Here is a 24,227-nt window from a genome sequence, read left to right as displayed (position 1 = left end):
GGGGGTCTCGCTGTGTTACCAGGCTGGTCTCAAATTCCTAGGTTCAAGCGATCCTTTGACTTTAGCCTCCCACAGGTGTGAGCTACCACAACCAGCCAGAGATTTTTAATTGCAAAAAAAAAAGTATTTAGTTATCTTATTTCATAAAAATCAAACTATTTTACTTCACGAAATTAAAATTTAAAAAGGCAAAATTGCTGAAAACAAAGACCTAAAAGCAAACTGCAAAAAAATAATATCTTTAACATATATCAAACAAAAGTTTCATATCTCTACTGTTCATGTAAGGGTTTTACTAAATGCTAAAAAAATTGGAATGTTCTCATTTGTCCATATCCCCTACAAGCTTTAATATGTCTTATATACTTAAATATAATTCTTGAAAGAATGAATGAGCACAATGCACTCTGTTGAGGTTATAGAAATATATGTTAGATGAGGCATAACCAAATTATTAAAAGTTTCTAAAGCTAAGCAGAGAAATTTGAATTTGTTATGTGGGTTATCACAGGCTCAAGGAATGTCCTAAAGAAAATACTGTTTTACTATTGTTAGTTAGACAACTGTGAGAAAAATGAAGCAAGTAGATCAACTAGAATGGGTGAATAAAAATTGTAGAGTAGGGTAAATGAATTAGAGGACTATCCCAAGATAAAGATTAAGTATTTTAGACTAGAATATTATGACAGAAGATAGTTAAAGAAAACTCTAGAATTCTGCGTAGGATAGTGCTTCTCAAAGCACTCTAATGCGCACAGGATTCACTTAGGGATCTTATTAAAAGGCAGATTGATTCCCTAGACCTGAGAGTCTGCATTGCTAACAACCTCCCAGGTGACACTAATATCAATGATCCTAAGATTACATTTTTATTAGCAGAAAAGAGCCTATGAAATAAGAATCATTATAGAACTTAGATAAGGAGTCAGTTTTCCCAGATTTCTAGATAATAATCAAGCTTCCTATTACATGCTTTCTTATCATCCTGTTTCTTCCTTCTTATCACTTACCAAAGGTGTTTTCTTAATAGGTATTTTTGTGATTATTTGTTCAATGTATTTTCCCTCACTTAACTTAGTGTTCTGCTTGGCTCATGACTTTAGCCCTAATAGTATATATCTGGCACATAGTTGACACTGAATACTTGTTTAAGAAATGAATGAATCATCAACGAATAAAAATGCTTCAAGAGAAGCTGGTTTACACATAGGTTAGTGAGGGACTACCAAGTGAAAGGATATCTATTGATCTGAATGATGATAAGGCTGTTGATGCAGATTTGACTGCTATCTTATTAGTAATTGCTATCTTATTAGCAATCAAATTTGCATCAACAGCTTTATCTACGCATTGGTAGCCATGTAAGTAAATAAATTAATTGAAGGCATATGTATAAAGAGAGAAGATCTAAGCTTGTGAGGAAAATACCCAGAGAGAACCCAGAGGAAGGTCCACCAAAGAATGGCATCAGTGGGAGATTCTAAAAGGAAAAAAGTGCAAATAATAAAAAAAAAAAATCTCTAAAATACATCATTTAAAGGCTAAATGCAAATTGAGCAATAAATTCACAGGCAATAATGCATAAACATCTTTCTGTAAATGTGTAGAGATGAACGTTAGATTTCAGTAAGCTAAGAAGAAACTGATAGGAAAGAGGAAGGGAAACTAATAGGGAAGAGGAAGCAGCACTTGTAGATACAGACTCTAGACAGTATGAGAGCAAATTTTGGGAGTGATAAACAATAGAGTGTTTTTCTCCAGAGGAATAAAAAACATATTTGTCTTTGAAAATGAGTAGGAGCCAGGCTGGCATATGTAAACACATGAACTGGTCCTAGTATAGAATAACAGAGCATGGTAAAGACTGAATCAAATTAGAGCATGCACGGCTCATATAAAGACATCGGCTGACTCAAAGGAATGAGAACTCAGTATTGTCAAAATTTCCAGGTGTGTTTTTTTTTCCTTCAAGAAAAAGCAAAAATCTGAATATGTATGTGAAATTTACTGAATTGGGAAAAAAAGAAACATACTCAACTTTTAGGGCACCACTTTACTCTCTCTGATCTAAAAGGATTCTGAGTTATCAAACAATAAATTAGACTGCAGAACAGAACTAAGAACGTGGCTGACTTCAAAGGTCTAAGTATGCAACAGGAGCAATATGTTACACCATCAAAGCAGAAGTGACTAGAGGCTGAGGAGTGGTTCAGCAAATGATAAAGAGTACCAGGAACCAAAGGAAGCAGCACTTAGATTGAAATATGAAAGGAACAGCCAATCTAGGGTAAAAATAAAAGATTTTCAGAAGGGAAAGTGGGATTTGAATAAACAGAAGTTTATAACTTGAAGTAGAAAGGATATAGTTAAATGTTGGAAACAATGGACCATTCAGTGAAAGATGATGATCTTTAGACTAAAAGACAAACTTCTGATTATGAAATTATATTGATACATTTATTTTATTTAAAGTTCGAATAGTAATGGCACTTTAGAAGGATCTTTTAATTTGACAATACTTAAGAATGGATAATGACAGATATCTTAAATAGCACTAGTTATACAAGATTGATCATGAATGTAATATATTTTGCCTTGAAAACATACAAGTGAGGGTAAGAAGGAGGCACACATTCCAGCCCCCTTTTGTTCTTGGCCCCTTTGTTGAGTGTGCCAAAAATGCTTGGAGTCAGTTGAGACAGGATATAGATATCTGGCCACTTAAAACTATCTGGACTAATGCCATATTAATATATGCTAAAGAACAGACAGCAGGTTAATAAATTAATAATCACTATGCCAGTCTTGTCTGCATTTAAAGCTTACCTAAATCATGTAACATTTCAATTTCCTTTCTTATTCAAGAGCTTCAGGCTTCTTTCAATTAGGTTCACACATACTCTAGATAGGCAAGTAGCATTATGTGCTCATTCAAAAGACAGTCATTTAACAATTACTATATGCAAAGTGCTATACAAAGCACTATGGCAAATATAAAAAATTCATCAGTCATGGATCAGAAATTCATGTCATGAAGAAGCATATGCCTAATAGGGAAGATAACAAAGGATACGTGCATAAGTAACTACATCACAAGCTAAAAACCTAAACCCTAGATATAAGTGAAGATCCATAAATGCTCCTGGAGGAGATAACTAGAAAGAACATCCAAACATTCAAAGATTCCCATTTGACATACAAAACAAATGTCAGCATTTGGTCTCCCAGTTTGCATTCTTTTTCTAACAAGGTATACTGCCTTTAACCATTAGCACAAATTTTCTATAAACTCTCAAAACTTACACATCCTTCTAAATCTCCAAAACGATCTTTCTGTTCAAAGTCCAGAAAGGAGTTTCTGGTTGAATCAAATAACTGTCTTCTAAACCAGCCACAAAACCTAATGCTACTACCCTCCATCGTCATACGCTTAGATGCTTGAGACTTTTGTCAAAAATAATTGGAATTTGTTTTACAACTATAGGGCTACTAGGAGTCCACCTGTAACACTAACTCTAGAAAAGACACATTCAATGCAAAATATACAAAGTTTTGCACTAAAGGCCTAAAGTGGGAGGCAGAATTAAAGAAATCAGCCTTTGGTTCTCAAAGTAAGTAAAAATATAACCGTCAATTTAGTTTCAGAAATGCGGAAATAAAATATTGTAAACAAATTAAAAATAGCATTGTACCGTAACCAGTTAAGAAAAAAAAAAAAAAGATATCAATGTGTCTTCACATCATTTCCTTTAGCAAATCGCAAAATTCTATTAATGTTTAAATGTTCATGTGTTTCATGAATACTATAACAAGTATTTCCTCTGATGGTTATTTCTTTTTATAGGAATAAGATAAATATTAATGTTAGAATTTAAGCTCCATGAAGGCAGAATTCTGTCTGTTCACCATTTAGCCATACTATTTCGTGTATTACATATTCTATCTACTATCATCAGACATAAAAAAAAATTTAAAGGAAGCTAGGAAGTAAACTGAAGAAAAGATAAGTGGATTAATAAAGCATACTTTGTAAGTAAGTCAATTCTCTGCAATTTCCCCAGCTTTGTGAATCTGCAAATAAATAAGATTTTTCATTATCAACTTTCTATAACTATTAAATTGTTTCACATATGAATACAGATGCTCCTTTACCTATGATGAGATTATACACTGATAAATCCATTGTATGTTGAAAATATCTTGTCAAAAATGAGTCTAATAACTTTCAACCTACCAAACACCATAGCTTAGCCTACCCTACCTTAAGCATGCTCAGAATACTTACATTAGTCTACACTTGAGCAAAACCATCTAACACAAAGCTTATCTTATAATGAAGTGTTGACTATCTCATGTAATTTATTGAATACTGTATTGAAAGCTAAAAAGAGAACAGTTGTATGGGTACTCAAAGTAAGGTTTCTACTAAATGTATATTGCTTTCTCACCATCCTAAAGTCAAAAAATCCTAAGTTGAACTATCATAAATTTGGAAAATTCTGTATATGAAATCATCAATATTATCAGAAATTTAAAGGTTAAAAAGTAATAATACAAAAGCTAGTTCTGGATTTAGTTTTTGTCAAAAGCAAAAAATAAATATTTCACTGCTATTTGCTTACATTTATATTTAATCTCCTGTCATGTTATAATTAGCTACTTCATTTTTTTCCCTCAAAATATTATAACTCTTTGGAAACAATGGTCTTCTGCCCATTTTCTACCTGTTGAATTATATCTATCCATGCCTAAATAAAATACATTCCTATTAAAATTATCTAATGGATTTATTTAAGAAATCTGTCAATCACTAATAGAACCTACAATATCAGTTGTACAAGGTTCTACTAATAGAACCTTGAATTATTTGTCCAAATGTAGAGGCCTAGATTATCTAATATCACAGACAAAACAAAAATATATCTTTTTAACTTCAAATTGTGCTCTCAGGTTTGCATGTGAATATACCTGTATTACAGCTTCATGGTTTTAACAAAAATATGTCTCTATCAATGATCAAAAAGAGTGTTCCAATACCATAGTTACCTAATTAATATCATGATCAATTACTGTAATGATGAAGAAAGAAAGTGACACAGGTTTTTGAAAAATCCAGTAAGAAATCAGTTAAGAGCACCAAAATGGTCCAAGTAGAAAGACTAAACCTTCTCTTTTATTAAAGTGTAGACTGGGAATGCAAAGTGATTGGCTCCTTCCGTAAATCGGAGAGGCAGGACTGGTGTGGTTTTTACACACAGCTCTAATTGCTTCTTCCTCTTCAATTAGTTAATAACTGAGAATCACACAGGAAAAAGAAAAAACGAAAGGAACAATTGAATAAAAGAATTATTTTTCAGGAAAATCTATGATACCATAGAGAAAGCTATGCTTAGGATCAGAATATATCAAAAATATAGTAATCAGACATGATTTTTAAATATTGAACATTCAGGTATTAGAAATTTACATATGAATTCCAAAAAATTATAAATTATATACTTTGGTTACATTAGATTAAGTTCACCTCAGACTAAACTCTTTGAAAGTTATTGGTAGGTGCCAATAAATCTAAATAGCTTATGAGATTATCACAAAGAAATGAAAATTCAGCTCTGCCACTAGTATCTTCAGAAAAAGAAGGGGAAAAGAGTTGCTTATGTACAGACTTTAATTCTATTAAAAGGTATAGTTTTATATTAAAGAATACATTATTCCATACAGTGATTCCATATTGAATACTCTCCATCAAACCTTGCATCTCACACATCACAGGCATCAACTAACAGATTTCCTCATTAATTAAAGAATGATACAACAGTTTTAACACTCATTTTGATGGCTAACAACAAGAGATTTGCCTTGAGTTTAATTGCACTACATGTACACATTAAAGAGTCTTCAGGAATATCACACCTCTCAAAGACACGTCCCTTTGGTTGACTTTAATAAACTCCTCCCATATTTGAATTCTGTACCATCCATAATTCTCATTCTAGAATACCACTCCCTCTATCACTATAAGGGTAACCTGAAAATCCACACTCAAACCACACTGTGACACAACTCCCGTTCTCCAACTTTGGTACATATAACCTTCTAAACCTCTCCTCTTCCCATCGAGTCCTCCTAAGAATTTCTAAGATTACTGACACACACACACACACACAGACACTCTTAAAATCTCAGCCCTTCCACTTAGGAGTCTGTAACCTTGGACAATTTACTTAGGCTCTCTGTACCTCAATTTCCTCATCTATTAAATGGGAGTAGTAACTACCTCACAGGATTATTATGAGGATTAAATGATCTAATATTTGTAAAGCACTTAGAATAATGATTGACACATTCTACTTACTGTAATTACTATTAAATATTTTCAATATTATTTCCCAAATTTATAGATTTCACCCCATTAGATTTGAGGGTATTATAAAAACAAACATCGCTCTTTTCAGAGCAATTCAAATCTCTCCTAGAAACACACTCACACCGAAGAGAGCCCCACCACACACACACACACACACACACACACACACACACACACACACACACACCTCCAGTGCACAGTATACCAGAATCTTTGGAGAACAAACTTTTGCCTTCTAAGAATATTATTATAGATGAGAAAAAGCTTATGGCAAAATGGGTAATTCAAGCATAAGTGAGGCACAAACTAACAATTTGCCTGCCGCTTTTACAAAGAGCAGAGGCATGATATGCAAAAAAATACATTTTCAAGGAATTAAGTTTTCTTGAACAGATTTGAATCTGCAACCACTCTGAAAAGCAACTTGCTCACTTCTTGGACCAATCCATTTACCATGAAAAAAAGCTTTGTTGAAGTTAGGAAAAAACACTTTCTTTGTACCACCAACTAAAAGTAAAAGTAGTAAGATCATCCCAATTTTTCACTATTTTATAAATTCACATACTTTAAAATATCAAAGTATCACTCAGCTTTTCAATTAATAAGGGACTAAATCCCAAAACTCATTAACAAATTTTCTTCAGATTCTCAGTGGCCAATAATCTCTTTTAAGGAAAACCTTTCTTACTTAAAGAAATACTACTACTATAAGAAAAAAAAAGATACTACATGCTATATCGATAACTACTCTAAGTTCAGCTCCACGTATAGTTTCCCCTTTGAAAATGTAACCTATTTCCAGACAGCTAAATGTGATTCTCTACCCTAAGAATAAATTTCTCTTACCATTAATAGGTAATATAAGTAACATTCTGTTGTTACGTAAAATTGAGATACACTTTTAATCCATATGCTGTGCGTTACAAAAACCTAAATTTTACTTCCTTTGATATTCAAAGTAAGCAGGTATATTCATAACTTCAGATTAAGGCCAAATGTACAGCACTAGTAAAAGTACCCCCACAAAGTTAAAAAAACAAAAACAAAAAACTACAACTAAAAATTAATTTAATTTCAGCACAGAAATTTGAACACCATGACATTTTCATTGTTACCTTTTAAATGCTTCTGCTGGGTTTCTCTCGCACTCGCCAGGCTGTAAGAGGCTTTGGACTGCTGGATCCCTTAGCTTGTCTTCATATCCTGGGAGTTGTCCACTGCGGCAGATCTGGGATACCAGACCTCTAATAAAGCCTCCAACACACAGAGTATCAGAGTCCTGGGCTTTGCAGAAATGAAAGGCCAAAGCTTGGCGATGTAAACCTCTCTGTAAACTTGTAGGTGAACTTGGCCATAAGAGTTCAGTACATAGGGCTGTCTTGCCACTGCCAGGCCCTCCTACCAACAACACACCCCAGGCAGCTCCCTTTCCAGAGACACCACTAGCATTATTCCCAGAATTCATTACAAGTGATGGTGCATTGACAGCACTATTGCAGCAGTTACTTTTCTCCTGGAGGCAATGCTGAAGCTTGTGGAAAACCCACTCCCTACAGTAAAATTGCTTCCCTTGCAGTAAACTGGTTTGAGCCATTTTGCAGACTTTCTCTTCCCAAGGATTAGTCATAATAGGCTTTTAATCTTCATTTGCTAGAATCTGGATACATCAACACAGGTTTTTCCATCCATTATGACCCAAGATGCATATTAAGTTGACTGAATGACAGAGTAACTAAAAAAATTCAACAACCACAGAGTTCCTTTGTCACCAGAACATGCATGACTTTATTTGGTTCCTTATTCTTGATTAATAGTCTATACATTAGTTTAGTTGTTGAACTGAGGGAGAAATGCCTGATTCCACAGCTCAGCAACACTTTTCCTATATCTTAATGAGTCACATAACTCCATGGTTATAACCAGAGTTTATGTGACTGTGGATGTTTCAAGTACAGAGACGAGACAATACATCTGGAAAACTAAAGAAAAAACCCAATCTTTCAATTTGTACAAAATGCTTCTCCAGATTCCAAGTGTTAATTCTGCATCTGACAATTAGATTCAGAAAAGAGGTCCATTGCATTAAATGCCATCAGAGAGATTACATTTATACGGTATGAGGTACAGAATGTAAGTAGCTCTGTATTTCTCGTTGAAGGATGATCACTCAAAGTACTAGATCTTGCCAGTTTCAGGCATCTGGGCAACTGCCAGGGCACTGTTTCAGATTATAGAGTCTCTTATGTGGCAGAAATGACAGACCTTCTTAATTCGAAGCATTCATAAAATGCATTTTTCAAGACAGCAGATTCTTAATGAACCTGTTCACAGGTTTCTTGGTTTTAAGACGTCCAGGTAATCAAAAATTTCCACAAGTAACTAAAATAAAACAAACAAACAAAAACCTTAGTGCAAAACATCATATGTTAAAAACTTATTAAGGTCAATAAAAGTTGCAATTTACCAGTTAACGTAATCTCAAAAATCTACCTACTTCACCTTTGGCACTTTCAAAAAGTTGGACAAATACCCCTGAAATAATCACATTCTCCTTTCTGCATTTTCCTTCCCCATTGTTACGCTTCCCAAACAGCCACATTTCAATCAAGTTACCCAAGATTTTTTCAACTTTACCATAGCAAGGGGTTGGGGAGATACTTTAAGGACAGTCCTTAACTCCAGCCAAAACGCTTATTCCCAATAGATTGGTAGAACAGCGCCAGCTACGGAAGCTCTATTAACTTACACAGTCCAGTCAGTCAAGGACTGTCTACTACTCCAGGCACACTTCTTTGTTGATAGTTTGCAAAAATCTAGGGGAAGATTACCAGGGTCGCAGTTGGATGGGAAACAGCTTAAAAAAAAAAAAATGAGGGATGATAGTTCTTACACGAATGATAAATCAAACACAAGTAAAATGTGAATCTTCCCTTCCTCTGGGCCAAGGATGGAGGTCAGTGATAAAATCTACCACTCTGACCGGAGAATAGGCTGCTAGGGAGAAATTCCTTCCAAGGCAGGAAAAAGATAAAGAGTAGAGTGCTCCGGTGCTAGTGGGTGTCTGCCCACAGGTCCGGCCTCCAGTTTCAGCTGACAGACAAAAGAAACTCCGGGATTCCCAGCGCAGGGAAGCACCTTGGGTTTGAACCTCCCCGAGGAGCCACAGGGGGGCCACCTCGGAGAGGCCACGAGCGAAGGTGCAGCCTCCACACCGAGGTCTGCCTTTCTCGAGGCTGGGAGCGCCTCTGCACCCCGCCCCGCCCCGCCCCGAGATTGGGGTGTGTCTTTTGAAGGGGGAGGGGGTGCCCGAGGTCCTTGCCAATCCCAGACGAGGGGTCGCCTCCCGGTCGGCTTCCGCCTCCGCGCTCCCGCACCGTACCCCACTCCCGCTCCCACCCGGCCGACGGCAGAGCGAGGAAAGAGGGCAAATCTGGGGCTCGAGGCCGGAGAGGGTGGGTGGTTGGGACAGGACCAAGCCCCGGCCTCAGCCTCCCAGCTTCCAACCCGAGGGAGGAGCCTCGCTTCCACCGCCGCTGCCGCCCCCCGGTTACCTCGGCCCTAGCTGCCTCCGTGGCCGCCGCCGCCGCTGCTGCGGACTCAAACACTTGCTTCGCTGAGAAGCTGCCGCCAGCAGCGCTCCCGGGACTCCAACTGCAGCCGCCTCCTCCGCCGGGTCCGGGGCACACTCCCAGCTCCGGATCCTCCTCTTGGCCCCTGGTGGCTGCCAGTTCCAGCTTTCCCAGCAGAATCAGTAGTGCTCGTCCCAACCCCCACCGGCCAACCGCCACCGCCGCCGCCGTCAGGGCAGTGACTGTCTCCGGCAGCCCCCGGCCTGCCGGCTCCGCCCCGCCCCGCTCCGCGACCCCGCCTGCCTAGCCCAGGCCCCGCCCCCGCCCCGCCGCTCAGCCTTTCTTTGCCCGCCGGCTCCGCCCCCGCGTTTCTCCCCTCCCCCACCGCGCCCGTCCGCAGCAGCCGGTGCCTGGGCGTGTGCGGGAGCCTGGGACCTGCTGCCCGCGCTGCGGGGAGACCCGTCCCGTGGCGGTGTTGGGGCCCCGCCTTTCCTACGGGAGGCGGAGAACGGGGCGGGGGCTGCGTTCTCACGTCCCGGTGCTCACGCGAGTAGTTGCCCCCACCCTCCCCGTCACCACTGGGCCCTGATCCTTCCTTTGTCTTCCAGGCCGGAGGGAATCGCCGGCTGTTGGGGCCGTATCTGCTCCTGGGAGGGGCAGTTGGGTAGGGGGAGATTGTCTTTTGCCTCTCCGCTCAACCTTCTTGCCTCTCCCTTAACCCCCTTGCTTCCCAAGCCACTTCAGGCCCCGTTCTGCCCCTCAGTCGTCTGGTCTTCTTTCAGTCCATTAAATTCCAGGGATGCTTTTACTTTGGCTGAGACGAAGAGAAGGAAGGAAAGGACTGGGAAGAATGTTGCAAAAATAGAAATAGTGTGGGTATAGGGCGACATTCCTAGCAGCCTCATGAAAAGGAAGTGGCCTCCATCAGATGGAGGTTGACAGCAGTCTTGACTGGGTCTCAGGCCCCTGCTCTTCAGGGCCATCTGATCACAGCATCCACTAAGCGGGGAAAGGTCCATGGTCATGAGGAATCAGAGGAAATGCCCTAGAGGGCCTGCTCACAGGGCCCTGTTGGACTAAGCATATCAGTTGTTTGCACTCACTGGACCTGAGCTGCTTAGATTCCAAATTTCTGCCAGGAAAATGAGTATACTGTCAACTGATGGAATAGGAAATGTAGCATCTTTTAATTTTAATTGTTTACGCTAAAATCCAGAGTACTCTGTCTCCCATTCCTCATTAACTTGAATGTGTTTATTTGCCAAAATATTAAGCCTGTCTCCCATCTGGTTTTAGGAATTTCATAGTATAGCTATCACATTAAGAAACATGGGTAAACAAATAGATCCGTGTTTGTGAGTACTCTTTCATATTGTTTGTTCGTGGCAATTGAGGTTTACTGATTTTAATATTTAATTTTAATTCATGAATCCTAAATTTTGGGCTTCTTGCCTAAAACACAAGCAAAGGAGGCAGAGTATACATTCTCTAGAATTAGGGGGATGAAAATTGATTTTTAAAAAGCTACAATTTTGATTTATTTTTGCTTACGCAGTTTTAATTACCACTTAGCTTGTTTGCCAGGCAGCTTAATAGTCATTTAATAGGTTGACTCCTTCAGTTTCATGGTTGTAAAATTTTATGTTTAGAGAAAAAATTAAATGAGAAATATGTATATCACATTATCATTTCTATTAAGCCATTAACTAACACAATAATTAAAATAATTTCTGCCCAGTAGAGAAGTTATTGAAACTTTTTGTTTAGTGGGCCATTTATGATAACTAAGTACTGTCATGGGATGCTGTTTTTTGTTTGTTTGTTTGTTTGTTTGTTTGAGACGGAGTTTCGCTCTTGTTACCCAGGCTGGAGTGCAATGGCGCGATCTCAGCTCACTGCAGTAGCCTCCTCCTGGGTTCAAACAATTCTGCCTCAGCCTCCTGAGTAACTGGGACTAGAGGCGCGTGCCACCACGCCCAGCTAATTTTTTTGATGCTGTTTTAAATAATATCATCTATAACTAAGCTGCAATTAATCTTCAGACCTATTTAGAATTTTATGTTTTTTGCTTTACAGTTTATTTCACATTTTATTTTTATTGCTTTTTTTGCTTTCTTTAATAGAAAATCCTTAACAGTGACACACACACACATATATATATATATATATATATAATTTTATGAAACTGCTTTTTATCAATTACCTAAATGTTAAATGTGGCATAAGCAGAATACTTACTCTTTACTTTAATCAGTTTCTTATTTGTATTTTCTTCAATACCAGATACTGGGATTTTTCCAAAGAATGCAATTTTTTTCCATGTGGCCTTTCTTATTTTTAATTTATTCAAAAAATTTCCGGAAATCTTCATAGTTTCCCATAAATTTGAAATTACTGACAGCTTTAACAAATGCTTTTCTGTAAACTATAATGTTTTAAATGGAAAATTAAGTGGTAAGATATGTATTAAGCTCAACAAACTGCTAAATAAAATCTACTCTTTATTCTAATTTCTCTATACTGAAATGTACAAATTTTTCAGTCCAAATCTTTTCTTGGCTGTTGTCTTTTTTAAACCTCACTCAGTTGTATTGTACAACAAGCGTTTTTACAAGACAAAGCTCATCATATAAGTCTTTAAAATATGTTTATTTTGATAGTTTCAATTAAATTTAAATACTACAAAATTATGTCATCTTAATTTTAATCCATTTAGATACAAAATGTAGTTACCCAATTAGAAGCAACAGCTCCATCAAAAGATTCCACAAGTTGAGATATTCCAAAGCACAATTATAAGTTTCAAAAGTTAGGTCTTTTATAATGTCTGTGTTCTCATCATAGAGTACATTCAGTTCCTTGTTTGGTAGAGGTAGATTTCAGTTTCTTTCTATTTGCAAATTCTGTTTCTAATAAGTACAACAATACCTAAAAACTGCAAAAGTTCAATACTTTGATTTTAGAGTTCCAATGATTTTACATGAAAGGCTATGAAAATATAGAGGACTCATTTTAGTCCTCTAAATTAACTAGTGTAAGTCACTCAGCTTTATTTACAAAGTGATGTTTTATCCTTGGCAGTGTTTCAGGTTATGCCACAAATTTAAAGAACTCTGTACACTGTACCAAAAGTGTTCAGCCTACTTGCTATATAGTCTACTACAGGATACATCAGTCTCTATTTCACATATTTCAGGTATACCTCACATGTAATTTTCTACATTTACTACTGATTCTCAGAAGTGGCATTCAGGTGGCTTCTTGCATGTGGAAGGCAGCTGCAGCAAGCCTGGGCACACTGAACCACTATACCATGTGTCTAGCAGGATCAGCGGCCTTGAGAGTTTCTCTGATTACTACCAAGCCCAGGATTTGATACGTATTATATGTATGTGTATGTGTGTGTGTGTATATGTGTATATGTATCAACCACCAATATTAAGCTGTATTTTGTTTTTTTCAACTAGCACCCTACACACTATCCTTCAAAGGATAGTTACTTTGAATCTGGAAAAGTTATTGCTGGCAGACTTTCAGATTTCCCCACAAATTTAAAGAACTCTGTTTATTTCATCTCATATACTATTTAACGAGACCATGGCAGAAGCTGAAAATAAAACAGTGGAGGTCTACCAAACCATCCCAGATTATTGTAATGCTACTATTAATAACAGTGTTATGTTTACATAAATACACATTTTGTTAGTTATGTTCGTTGGACTTGATGGAGACCTAGACTATAGATAAACTTTGATTGACATGGGAGGCATAATGATAGGAACGTCCAGCTGTGGCTACCCTCTTAAATACCCTTTTAAAAGAATGCTTATTTAAGCCTTACATTTTAAAAGTAATTGTTGCCAGCTGTATTCATTCCTGTCCTTGAAAACAAGCCTAGAAATAGCTGTTGCTTATAAAATGTGTAAGATATAGGCCTTTCCTTCAAATAATTAAACAAATCCCCAAATAAGATTTATCTTGTGGAATTACCAGTGAAGGGAAATGAAGACTCATTAGCTATAGTTACTGTGACTAGATACAGTGCTTCCTTCACCTTTACCCTTCACTTTTTTCCATGCTCCGAGATAGAGCAAAAACTCTTAGTAGATCCCTAAATTACGCCAACAGTACACATGACAGCATGGATCTGAAATTCCTATTCTCAAATATTCGGCAAGAAATTTAAAGACGCAAATTAGGATTCTCTAACATGCCCCTCTATTGGATTCCCATAATTGCTTTTTCCTTCGTTTTCTTCTATGGATCTATAGGTAGTTTAAATGACCTCCCCATGCCAACCACCAAAGTCACCATCACCCTTTCATCAAATCTCAGATCCCAATTAATATCCTCCATCAAGTATTCTTTGAACTATATTTTAAATATCTAAGAACAGCTGGAACTGGCTTAGTAGTAAGTTACATCCCCGAGTTCTGTGTCAGTCATGGTCATACACAATAATAGCAATAATTACATGTAATTATATTAATTTGATAATAATTCAATGTCATCTGTTAAGGTAAGCTTTCTCAATTACGTCCACTACGCATCCTTTGACCAGATTTTTGTGAATCATTAGATAAATTAACTACTTGCTTTGCTACAAATAATCTATTAATTTGACAGATTCCCAAGTACATGAGAGACATTATTTTATTTATTGTCCTCAGATTTTCTGTTCTTCTAGAATCACATCTTATTTTTTCTTTGTCCAAGTCTCTGTTACTTGCTAAGCATGCCTTGGCATTGGTAACCACGAGAAGGTAGATTGTATTAATTTGGAAGATTAATATTTTGTACTAAAAAGCATAAAAATAAATGAAACAAAGAGTCTGTGGGAATAACACATAAGACATTTTTCTAAGGTCACAGAGGCTCTTGTAAATATCACAAACTGAACTGATGATATGAGCAGGGACAGCCGTGCAGCGTAGCAGACCCAGAGCCTATGGCTTGGTGGTTCTTCTCAGAAAATTTTGTTTTGTTTTTTTCTAAGTTAGGCTGAATGGTAAATGCCCACCAGGAGGCAATTCATAATATCCTTACTAGTCAGCCAATTTTATCTAGGTGCTTGAATTTCTTGTTAGTTCTGTCCAGTCAGCTTACTATATGATCATTCCTTTGGAATGTTAAGATATATTTTTATTTTCATTTAATATTGATAAAACCTCTTCTGTTTTTGAAAATTATTCTGTCAGAAAAAGTAATTGAAATCACAAGTCTAGATTAAATTGGTTGAGGAACACTGTATGCCAAGTGGTTTTTGTTTTGTTTTTGACACGGGATCTTGCTCTGTCACCCAGGCTGGAGTCTAGTGGCACAATCTCAGTTTACTGCTACCTCCCACCTCAGGCTCTGGAATAGCTGGGACCACAGGCATATGCCACCAAGACTAGCTAATCTTTTCTTTTTTCTTTTTCTTTTCTGTTTTTTTTTTTTTTTTTTTGAGACAGAGTCTTGCTCTGTTGCCCAAGCTGGAGTGCAGTGCTGCAGTCTTGGCTCACTGCAACCTCTGTCTCCCGGGTTCAACTGATTCTTCTGCCTCAGCCTCCCAAGTAGCTGGAATTACAGACACACACCATCATACCAGCTAATTTTTGTATTTTTAGTAGAGATGGCGTTTCGCCATGTTGGCCAGGCTAGTCTCAAACTCCTGACCTCAGGTGATCCACCCGCCTTGGCCTCCCAAAGTGCTGGGATTACAGGTGTGAGCCACCGCACCCGGTTCTGGCTAATCTTTGTATTTTTAGTAGAGATGGGATTTTGCACGTTGCCCAGGCTGGTCCTGAACTCCTGAACTCAAGGGATCCGCTGTCTCAGTCCCCCAAAGTGCTGAGATTACAGGCACGAGCCAGTGCACCAGGACCCAAGTGTTTTAACTATGAAGCACAGGGCCCCGTCAGAGATTATTGCTCTTCTATAAACATACTGAAAATACCAACCTACAGTTATTTTCTAAGTACATGTGTAGATTTCTACACTCTTGAGAAAGAAAGCTGTGATTTTATGCCTTTTTTCCAACTTGCTGTGTGTGGTAGCTAGACTCCAAAGATACCCCCAGTGAGCCATGCCTCCTGGAATTCATGTCCTTAAGCAGTCACTTCATATTGTATCTGGTCTTGCCTTGCATTAACCATTGGAATGTAGCAGTAGTAACAGTGTGCCAGTTCTAATTTTGAAGATGATTGGTAGCTTCTGCATCCTACTTTGGAATGTTCACTTGTAGAAACCATCATTAAAGAAATTTGGCTACCCTACTGAAAAGGCCATGCAGAGGAGCCACAGAAGGAGGCCCCAGGGAATGGCCCTGAGATCACATGGAGAGATGGAGAGGCCCCGCCTAGCATCCCAGCGGGCAGGGTGATGGTAGGGGACTCTTCTGATGACTCTAGCCCCAGCCAACACTCAAGCCAACTTTGTGAAGAACCCCAAGTGAAAGAATTGTTTACCTGACCCAATCAAACTTCAGAACTATGAGATTCTAAAACGATTGCAGTTTTAGCCTCTAAGCTGTAGATTTTTTTTTGATTAGTAAATACCTAAAACGTAGATTTTTTTTTTTATTAGTAAATACCTAAAACACTACCTGATAGAAATAGGAAATCTCCTAGTGTTCCATAAATACTAAACGTAACTTCTGATCTCTCTCTTCATCCAGTCTCTTGGGCAAATGGTATAGCTCCGGAGAAGTGAAGCAATATGCCCTTGTTTATACCATCCTAGTTTTATTTGATGCATATATTATCCATTTGAAAATAATTAAAGAGACAAGATAAAGGTTAAATGAATTTTTAAGGTCATATAGACTGAATGGGAATGCATACTTATTTCCAAGTGTCTTTTCTCTGTATTACACACTCCTTATCTCATTAGAAACCTTTCATCAAGGAAGCCTCTGATTCTAGCCTATTAGGCAGCCATTTGTTGTTTCCAAACATACAAAAACATCTGGCTTTGGCATAATGCTTCATAATACATGAGAGTCAGAGGCTCCCCTCTCAATTCACCTGCAAAGTTTTATAAATTAGCCGGTTCTGATGGGTGCCTGTAATTCCAGCTACTTGAGAGGCTGAGGCAGGAGAATCACTTGAACATGAGAAGCAGAGGTTGCATTGAGCCAAGACTGTGCCACTGCACTCCAGCCTAGGGGACAAGAGTCCCTTTGTCTCAAAAAAATAAAATAAAATAAAATAAAGGAATGATATGCCAGGGAGGGTAGCATAACACAGTCTAAATCAGAAGCACATTATCTCAGTAATGCTATTTAAGTTCTGAATGCCTAGAGTTTGTAACTGATTCAAAATTTAGAAAGAAGGAGAAACATTGTTTTCCTAGCATTAACCTTAAGGAAAAGCTTTTGTTTAATTTCTTTTTTTCCATGGGGGATTCTACATTTGCTCATTATTGTCTATATATTTATATTCTATATTTGCACATTATTAAGAAAAGTGTACACAGCTAAAATATAAATGATTCAAGTGAACAAACAAATTAATATTTTACTCAAGAGTCCATGTTTAGTGCTACAGTATTTAAAGATGGAGATAAACTAGTTCACTAGAACTCAGAGATCATAATTTTATGCGAGAGAGAGGGCCGGGCGTGGTGGCTCACGCCTGTAATCCCAGCACTTTGGGAGGCCGAGGCGGGTGGATCACGAGGTCAAGAGATCGAGACCATCCTGGTCAACATGGTGAAACCTCGTCTCTACTAAAAATACAAAAAATTAGCTGGGCATGGTGGCGCATGCCTGTAATCCCAGCTACTCAGGAGGCTGAGGCAGGAGAATTGCCTGAACCCAGGAGGCGGAGGTTGCGGTGAGCCGAGATCGAGCCATTGCACTCCAGCCTGGGTAACAAGAGCGAAACTCCGTCTCAAAAAAAAAAAAAAGAGAGAGAATCTTTTTTTCTAAAAGACCACATGGAAGAAAGAAAGGGTATATGATTTGAAGATATTTGAGAGAGAATACATCTGAGAAACAGCTTGTCTATAAGGTAGAAACATCATTTGAACATTAGGAGTTTTATGGTTTAAGACAGTATAGTCTCGGTCAGGGCCACCACATACAGCTAGCTGCAGGCTGTGTGCTGCACAACTTCAAGGGACACCATTCAAATGGACTACGATGTGCTTCACATGAAATAGACTCCATCGATGTTGTGAACTCAGTTAAAGAGCATGTTTATTTGTAACAAAAGCCAAGTTTTAATATTTGATACACAGAAGTTTATTTCTCTTATCTAATAAAAACCCCATAGCTTATATGGTAGCTCCACGATGCCATCAGGAACTGCGCTTCTTTCTCTTCTGCCATCTTGAATAGCTTTCATCTTAATTTTCACTTCACCCTTTGGTAAGATAACCAACTTCTTCCATGTTGCCTAGGGTTTTCTCTGTTTTGAAAGGAAAAGTTCCATGTCTAAGTAAACTCCACAGTCCCTTATTTCACCAGGAGGGTTGGTCACCCCACAGGGTCTCAAAATGGCATTCTACCTCCAGCTTCTTTTATTCATTAGAAACAGAAGATGGGGGAAGAAGCAGTGAATAAGTGGTAAGTGGCACCTATATCAGGAAAGTAAAACTTTTTCGATAATTGTCAGCACATTTGTATTTACATCTAATTTACCAGAACTACACAAGATAGATAGGGAAATAGATTATATTAGCTAGACACATTGCTGCTCTAAAAAAAAAAAAATCAGAGTTCTATTACTGTTGGGAATAATTAGATAAATTAGGAAGAAATTAGAAATGTCTGCACAATTTTGAGGCTTTCTGTAGTATTCTCAGCATCTCTGGAACACAGTGCAGACGATGAAGGCAAACTAGAGCTAGGGATTGTCAAAAAAGAATACCGGAAGGATAAGGACCCATTATTTAGGGGTATGGATATCATTATTGAAATGATTCATTATGCAATACATACTGGGGAGAAATTTAATAAAACCAGGAATAGTGTTACCTATTGAGAAAATGATAGAAAGGATAAGAATTTAGAATAAAATATCAAGATTTTTTTTAGATCCTGGGGAAAATACCTGTATGAGAAAGTGACTTCTTTCATTTTATTGGAAACAGAGTGTTTGCCTTTAACTTAATATTTATCGAGTATTCTCTTTTGTTCATTTTAAAGTTCTAAACTTTAAGGAGGAAATTTTATTGAAAATGTATATTAAAATGGTATTTCTGTTACACTGATAACAAATCAACAAAGAATTTAACAATGAAAAGAAAAATCAAATAGAAAAAGAGGTATAATTTGATAACTGAAAGATTTTTAAAAATTTATTGTAATGAATATGTGTGTGCAAAGTTTAGCTAAGCATTTTAATGTCCCATGACAGTTTGAATAGCTTATGGATCAAAAATGAAAACCATTCATCCGCAAGTCATAAGTGACAACTGAATTGAAAACATCACCTTTTACTTAAATTAGACCACATTTGAATTAGTATTATATGCATTTATTCTGACTGGGAATGTATAGTGCAGTAAGAATCCCTGTGAAAGAAATAATGTTTATATGTGAATGTTCCAATTTATCCTAGTTATGGTTAATGGGATTAAAATACAATGTAATCCAATACAGTGATATTTAAATAAATATACTTATAGAATTACCAAAATATAATAGGTCTGGAATTATTCAAAATGTTCTTTGTGCCTACAAATAAATGAAAATGAAATGACAGACTAAATAGACTAAGACTGTGAACCTGCTGATAGTAGGAATTTTCAAATGTCATGGTGAAATATAAAACAACCTTTTGGGGACCAATAACATAAATTTGATTTTAAGGTGTGGACCTCATTTTGATTAAATACTATTAAATTAAATATTAATTTTTTTCTCTCTCTTTTTTTTTTTTTTTTGAGATGAGTTTCTGTCACCCAGGCTGGAGTGCAGTGATAGGATCTTGTCTCACTTCAACCTCTGCCTTCTGGGTTCAAGCAATTCTCCCACCTCAGCCTCCTGAGTAGCTGGAATTACAGGCACACAACATCACACCTGGCTAAGTTTTTTATATTTTCAGTAGAGATGGGGTTTCACTATGTTGGCCAGGTTGCTCTCAAACTCCTGACCTCAGGTGATCTGCCTACCTGGGCCTCTCAAAGCACTGGGATTACAGGCATGAGCCACTGCACCTGGCCTAAATATTACTTCTTTCATTGTTATTATACTGAGCATTTGATAGAGGGTTAAAAAAGATCTAGAATAGATAATATAGATATGTCATAATTGTTTTTGAGTCAGGACATGAACATAAAATGATTAATTTCTCAGTGGAAGAATCCTCTTTTATGATAACATTAAAAGTGCAAATTGGAGATTCTGTATATTTATATAAAGATGGTTGATATGCTTCGGATATTTGTCTCACCCAACTCTCATGTTTAAATGTTATACCCAGTATCGAAGGTGGGGCCTAGTGGGAGTTGTCTGGGGCATGGGGGTGAATTCCTCACAGCTTGTTTGTGCCCTATGGCTTGTTTGTGCTATGTTTGCTACAGTGAGTGAGTTCTCATGCGATCTGATTGTTTAAATGTATATGGCACCTCCCCCAATCCTCTCTCTTGCTCTTGCCATGTGAGGTGCTTGCTCCTGCTTCACCCTTTGCTGTGAGTAAAAACTACTTGAGTCCTCTCTAGAAGCTGAGCAGATGCCAGCTCCATACTTACACAGCTTGCATAACCATGAGCCAATTAAACCTCTTTTCTTTATAAATTACTTAGTCTCAGGTATACCTTAAAGCGACGCAAGAATGGCCTGACACAATGGTCAAGAAATTCCATTGACAACATTATAAGAATTTGAGATGGAGAAAAATAACAAGATAAGCTTACTAAGCAGCTAAAGAAAGCAATTACCAATCAATGTACAATAGCTGCAACCCAGTTTGCAATCAGCTGAGGCAGGTACTCTTTTGCTTCTCGGAGTCTGCATTCCTAGATTTGAGCACCATTTCCTACGCTGGCATACATCAGTTTTACCCCAAAGAATTTTTTTACTTCTTCTAATCAGGAGAAATCAAGAAAAAGGAGAAAGAAAATAGAGTAGAGCAAACAATACCTGAACAAGTGGCTACCTATCCCTAAAAAATTGAAGATGGATGTAAGCCTGTGAGCTTGTGTATTGATAAAATGATCCTGGAAATTTTGACTTCTTCAAAGGAAAACCAAGTCTATATGTTATTTTTGTATAATATAAATGAATAAAAAATATTTTAATTACAGAGTTATTGTAGAAAAATAAATTTTTCTGAAGATGAATATTATCTCCTTTTGACCCAGGGAGAAGAAAAATGTCATTAAAATGTTGATAAAAGATGTCTCCTTCTTAGGACTTCTGTCAAAAAGACTCAGTAGTAAAGGGGAAAATTTTTGAAAGAGAACTTGCTTTTTGCCCCACATCAGCTTTTTATAGATTTTTGATATCTGTTGCAACATCACATACCATAACCTAAGGCTTAGTGGCTTGAAACAACACTGATTTATAATTTCTCACAGGTCTGTTCCTTGCCTGGGTGTTTTCTTCTGCTAATCTCAACTGGGCTTTATGCAGTCGTAGCCAGCTGGCATCACTCACACATTTGGGTCATCAACTAAGATGGCTGAAATAATGGAGTGACTGACTGCACTTTCTACCCATGGCTTCTTCACAACACAGTGCTTTCAGAGTTCCCTTAGAGCTTAGGGAGGATGCATAAATCCTCTTGAGACCTAGATTCTGGAACTCAATGTTACTTCTGCCAGAGAAATTCACAAGGACGGCCTAGATTTAAGAGGTGGGGAAATAGGTTTCACCTCTTTAAGGGATAAGGTACAAAACATTATGATCAGTCAGGCACGGTGACTCGTACCTGTAATCCCAGCACTTTAGGAGGCCGAAGCGAGCAAATCACAAGGTCAGGAGTTCAAGACCAGCCTGGCCAACATAGTGAAACCCTGTCTCTACTAAAAATACAAAAATTAGCCAGGTATGGTGGTGCATGCTTATAGTCCCAGCTACTCAGGAGGCTGAGGCAGGAGAATTGCTTGAACTTGTGGTGAGCCAAGATTGCACCACTGGACTCCAGCCTGTGCAACAGAGCCAGACTCTGACCCAAAACAAAACAAAATAAAACAAAACATTATGAGAATATTTGTAAAATACCACAAATGGAAACCCTTAATAATTTAATAAACAATATAAAATCTTCACCAGAAAAAACAAAAAGTGCACATACGCAAATTCTGTGTTAATTTTAAAGGAATGATGCCCTTCTATGTTGTAGGACCCCATATTTTAAAACTTTGATTTAACTAGCTGAAACAACTCAGAAACAGAAAATCAAGTACAGCATGTTCTCACTTATAAGTGGGAGGTAAATAGTGGGTATGCATGAACATATAGAGGGAAATAATAGATATTGGAGATTCCAAAAGAGAAAAGGATCGGAGAGAGATGAGGTCTGAAAAATTACCTACTAAGTATAATGTTCACTATTCCAGTGATGGGTACACTAGAAGCCCAATGCCACCACTACTCAATATATCCGTGGAACAAAAACTGCACATGTACCCCCTTGAATTTATAAAAATAAAAAGAAAATCCTGCTGGTCAGTGCTCAAAAGGAAGTGAGGAACATATTATTGGAAACTGGAAGAATCCTTGTTTTATAGTAGCAGGAAGCTTGGAAAGAATTGCTTCCTGCAGTTATATAAAAGCGAACCTTATAAATGATGAACTTGGATATTGGGTTGAGGAGATTTCTAAGCAAAGTGTTGAAGGTGAAGCCTGGTTTCTTCTTTCTGCTTATAGTAAGATGTAAGAAGATGTCTAAACTGAGGAAAGTACTGTTCAACTAAAAGGAACCATACTTGATAATTTGGGAAATTCTAAGCCTATATGGATAGTGAAAGATGCAAACATTAAGAGATTGCGTCTGAAAGTGTTGCACAGAGAGAAACTCAGGATGTGACTCATAACTTTTTGCTGCAACTTCAGAAAAATCAAAAGGCCAGAGTATTTAATACAAGAGATTAAAGGTATATTTCTCATAGCTCTTCTCAATCAAACCAGGGAGCCTCTAGGAAGCTTATTGGCATCGTCCCTTAGCCATGTTAGCAGAAGCCAAAAATAGAGGAGTTATCTCAGAAAAATCTGTGGATGACTTTTTATCTATTGGAATGAACTATGAAATCCACAAAAAGCTCACAAGGTAATTGGGAATATTTTATGAGAAGAACTGCCAGCTGAGACTGAAAGGAATAGAGACAATATGAAGAAGAAGGAGACTCTCTGAACTCTGAATTTATCCAAACAGGAAGCAGGGACTATTAAAACTACTCATCAACAAACAAATGTTACCTTTTATGAAAAAGAAACGTTGACTCAAAGCCAAAGTCCAGAGGACACAGTGGAAAGCTATAGACGATATTCCCAGGCCTTGAAACCTAATGCAGTTTTCCCAGCTGGATTTAAAACTGCTTCCATTTTCCTTATTTTGGGACCAGAATGTTTTTAACTGTGTTTTCTCTTGCGATGTAACACATGACCAAAAATGCAGTGGTTGAGCAGAGGTACCTGAGACAGTCTCCAGTGTTCTCTTGTACCCATTGTGGTGTGCATGAAAATCAAGTGTTTGTTATATGCTTTTGAAGGGCTCACACATACCTGACATCTGGTTGTCCAGATTATGGTTTAAGTAGGATTAAAGAAGGAAAGAGCAGCAACTTATATGGACCAACAACCAGAGAAACAATGAGAATATGAACATTTTTAGCAGAAACCAGTGTGACTACATGATGACAACCATTAATCAAATCATCCTCTTTCCATTTCCTGCTGTTTCTTACCCCTATTTTGGGCACAGAGGAATCCCTTGGAACACAGATCTAATTTCAAGGATCAGTGCGAAGATAGACTCTGAATTGACCAAGGAAACCCGGCATTGACTGAGGAAACCCAAAAATTTTTCTGAGGTTGTCCTAAATCAAGTGAGATTCTGAGATTAAGTTTCTAATATTCAGCAAAAGAGGAGCCAAAATATAAATAGTTGGAAATACGGAAAAAGTAAAATCACATTTAATGCACATTGAGTGGAAGACTAAAATTTTTTTTACGTGTTGAACTTCCAATGTGGGTTTTGTAACACTTTATTTACTTTATTTGTTGGCAGTTCTGTTTTCTTCACATAGATTGTAAACGTTTGAAAGGCAGTACATTGGTCTAACTCATTTTTGTATTACCAATCACTGCATGCTACTTGCCCACAATGGTGCCTAAGTATGTATTGAATAATATATAC

At 37.6% G+C, this 24,227-nt stretch overlaps 1 protein-coding gene across 1 annotated transcript in view; it reads right to left on the bottom strand.

Annotated features, from left to right (window-relative positions):
• ANKRD50 (ankyrin repeat domain containing 50) overlaps positions 1 to 10,180 on the bottom strand; it is a 46,055-nt gene extending 35,875 nt beyond the window's left edge. The window contains exons 1-2 of the mRNA XM_012473058.3: positions 9,919 to 10,180; positions 7,483 to 8,746 (exon numbers count right to left, since the gene is read on the bottom strand). Of these exons, the coding sequence (XP_012328481.1) occupies positions 7,483 to 7,994 (512 nt within the window). The 5' untranslated portion in view covers positions 7,995 to 8,746; positions 9,919 to 10,180. The remainder of the gene's footprint in view (positions 1 to 7,482; positions 8,747 to 9,918) is intronic.
• Between the last annotated feature and the right edge of the window lie 14,047 nt (positions 10,181 to 24,227).

The sequence above is a fragment of the Aotus nancymaae genome, unplaced genomic scaffold (genome assembly GCF_030222135.1).
Source record: "Aotus nancymaae isolate 86718 unplaced genomic scaffold, 86718_ANA_hifiasm-v0.15.2.pri h1tg000033l, whole genome shotgun sequence".
NCBI classification, from domain to species: Eukaryota; Metazoa; Chordata; class Mammalia; order Primates; family Aotidae; genus Aotus; species Aotus nancymaae.
This window is presented reverse-complemented; position numbering and strand designations above follow the sequence as displayed.